Raw genomic sequence first — 3,246 nt, forward strand, 5'->3', positions numbered from 1 at the left:
CCAGCCCCGAGCTGGCAGGCAAGCCCAGGCTCCCGTTTGGCCTCGAGCTGGTCGAGGAGCCTGGGCGGGCTCCCCCGATTCAAGGACGTCTCGTACAATGACCAATCTACTTAATCAATGAAGTCCTACGCGATGCCAAATCATGGTGCCCGCAGGTCCAGAAGCTACTCTATGCAGTCTTGGTCGCATGAAGGAAGCTGACACTACTTCCAAGCCCACAAGGTGTCCATCGTTAGTTCCTTTTTGCTTGATCGCATCCTTCACAATCATGAGGTCATTGGTCGCGGCATGAAGTTGTGAAGTGGGCGATCAAGCTTGGGGAGTTTGATCTCTGCTTGTCAGCTCCCACGCCATCAAGTCGCGCCCTAGTTGACTTTATCACAAAAAATGACACCGGTGCCCGAAGACAAGGAGGAGGTGTCCTTAACTCCCGAATCATCGGTCTTCCCGTACACTGGATGATGCACTTCGACGGATCCTTCAAGCTCCAGAGCCCGGGGGCTGGAGTGGTTCACCTCTCCGACGGACAAACAACTGCAGTACGTTGTGCAGCTCCTTTTCAAAGGTGCCACGAACAACATGAGCGGATACGAGGGGCTGCTCGCAGTCCTCCGTGCCTCAGCCTCCCTCGGAATTCGATGCCTACTCATCAAGGGTGACTCCCAACTCGTCATCAATCAAGTGTCGAAGGACCATCAATGCTTGGACCCACAAATGGCAGCATAACTGGCTCAGGTCAGGAAGTTGGAGCGGCACTTCGATGGCTTGCAGCTACAACACGTGCCGTGTCGGGACAACGAGCTCGCCGACCATTTATCGCAATTGGCCTCCCGTCGGGAGCCGGTCCCTGTCAGAACCTTTCAAGAAAGGCTCTCTCGACCATCACCAGGTGGCAGGGCCGAGGGCTTATGTCAGCATGACAGGGGATAGGTACCCCGGGCCTGCTGTAATGGGCCGAGCTTGGCTCCACAAAGATCCATCAGTGCACCATTGTCAAGTCGCATCATCGACAACGTCAAGGCCAAGGAGTAAAAGCACCAAGGACCGGTACTCTAGACTCCCCCCAGCATGGTTCCCCGACCAGCTTGGGCAAGGTGTCGCCCCCGGGAATGATGATTTCAGCAATGACAGCCGAACATAAGGAGCCAGGGGAAGTACGCGGGGCTGCCCCCGAGCACCTTCAACTCCCCCGAGCAGCAGCTCTGATCCTGGTGGGCCCTCCTGGGGGTCTACCGGCTGGCAAGGCATTTAATGTAAGGCCTGCGCAACTCTACTCTCTTAGAGTTGGAAGGGCCGACCGACGAATTAAATCCAGGCCTGCATTCCTACGGTGATCTACGCTTCGTAGATACGCATCATGAGTCTACAGTATGACGGTTTGTCTTGTCCCAAGACGGCACCTGACGCTTATCAGAGATGTGACAGGTGCCCCACCTTTTTGACTTTGGCACCACCACGGGTGATGTATCTACATTAGCCTTGTGCCACTGCCTTATGGGCCCCAGTGTGCTGTAGATGACAGGATGGATGCGTTTCTCGAGGAACCGACTTGGCCTGTCGTCCACTACGCCACAACCGGCTGGCGAGCCCGCATGGGGCGTGCAGTTTGTACCCCCGAAGGTTCAACGTATCAACTTAATTGTAAAGGCCATTGTGGTACCCCCCAGGCCTATATAAGGGACGACCGTGGCCAAATCAAAGGACCAGTTCTTGGTTAGGTGATCTCTCTGTACGAACTTAACAGAAGACCAAAGCTAGGAGAAGAACAGTAGAACTATCCCGAGCACTAGAGCTGCCCCTAGCAGTAGCTTCTAACCACTCATATAAGCTCATCAAGAGCTAGAGCAGGACGTAAGGTAATACACCTCGCGGTGGCCTGAACCTGGGTAAAAAAAAACGTGTCTTGACGTGAAGTTTACTGAAGTGTTTTAGCCCCTAGCTGAACAAAAAAGGGGTTTGCCCTTAATCCCCGCTATCGACGATCACGCGTCAACAAACGACTTCTCCCTAAGCTCCTGGGGGTCATTCGAACTTGGCATCAGAGACCATGATCTGTTCTGATGATGTTGAGTATTCTCTTCTAATTGTACTTCAAGTCCGGTTGCATTAGAATTATATACCTTAGCTCATTCTTTTTCAAGATACTGTGGTGTATTGAATGTTTTTGCAATACAACATTTTTGTATAATGAACTGATTACAGCTAGAACGGCAGCCATATGTTAGCTGAACACGGCTTCTTTGTGATTCGAGATACACTTGTACAAGATAACCTACATAGCAATGAATGAGATAACCTACGAATATACTCATACAGGTTAAAATTTTGTACAGTTCACTGGATACAAAAATTTCTACTTACAAACACCCAATTCAATATATGAACTTTAAGCTGTCCAGTTTTTTTTCTGATCTGGTATTCACGTGCCCATGTATGTTGTTATGGACAAAAGTTCCATGAAAGCCATAGGGCACTCTTTGTGGCAATGTTATTTTTGCAACAGGAGCTCCTTCAAATTTTTGGGTATCAATAATGTGCACCTGCAACATAAGGCATAAAGCTTCAAAATTGGACTTGTGTTTCATATGAAAATTGGGGTGTGTGTATGTAATGTGTTACAATGAAAACTTGCCTGTGACGTATTTGTTCTTTCATTATGTACAAAAGAAATTATCCATCCATCATCTTCATGTGAGCCACCAACTCTTTGAACAAATGATGCTCCAGAGCAGAACTCATCTTCACTAAGCCGATGAATTTCCATCTTTATTAGATCTTCTGCCGATGTCTGGTGTACAGCTTGAATTTGAGTGAGGAAATCTTGGTTAAATAGTAGCTGAACTGAGGCACGAAGCTGATTTATACATACCTCTGTATTCTCTCTCTCCTCAAGGCATAGTTTTGCAAAGCCCCCATACTTTGGGAGTACTGTAAGATATAACGAAAAACTGAGTCAAGCTGTGATACATAATACTGTAAACGCGGAAATAGAAGTAGGCACCCGGTGTACATGCTCGTAATATAGACAGTGTTGTTTGATTTTAGCAATACCTTTTTCACTACTGCCAGCAGATCTTGTTAAAGAATCCACTATTTGTGCGTAGCCATAACTATGACGCACGCCTGTGTAGTGGTTATTGATCATTGGGAATTCCAAGGAGCACTCGGTGCCAGTCAAATATTCCCCTGAAACAGTCTTCGTTCTCAGGTTTAATCTCCATTCAAACAAGCGAGAGAATAATTTCT

At 48.2% G+C, this 3,246-nt stretch overlaps 1 protein-coding gene across 2 annotated transcripts; it reads right to left on the reverse strand.

Moving 5' to 3' along the window:
• Positions 1 to 1,679: 1,679 nt before the first annotated feature.
• Positions 1,680 to 3,240, reverse strand: LOC125509086 (carotenoid 9,10(9',10')-cleavage dioxygenase 1-like). 2 transcript variants are annotated; one of them, XM_048673968.1, is made up of 4 exons: positions 3,052 to 3,240; positions 2,870 to 2,928; positions 2,633 to 2,788; positions 1,680 to 2,540 (listed from the first exon to the last, which is right to left on the reverse strand). In XM_048673968.1, the coding sequence occupies exons 1-4, from the start codon at positions 3,143 to 3,145 to the stop codon at positions 2,373 to 2,375; spliced, it is 477 nt and encodes a 158-aa protein (XP_048529925.1). In that variant the 5' UTR covers positions 3,146 to 3,240; the 3' UTR covers positions 1,680 to 2,372. The 2 variants fall into 2 exon arrangements, with proteins under 2 accessions (XP_048529925.1, XP_048529924.1); XM_048673967.1 differs by having other exon boundaries at positions 2,633 to 2,928.
• Between the last annotated feature and the right edge of the window lie 6 nt (positions 3,241 to 3,246).

Source organism: Triticum urartu, chromosome 5 (assembly GCF_003073215.2).
Source record: "Triticum urartu cultivar G1812 chromosome 5, Tu2.1, whole genome shotgun sequence".
NCBI classification, from domain to species: Eukaryota; Viridiplantae; Streptophyta; class Magnoliopsida; order Poales; family Poaceae; genus Triticum; species Triticum urartu.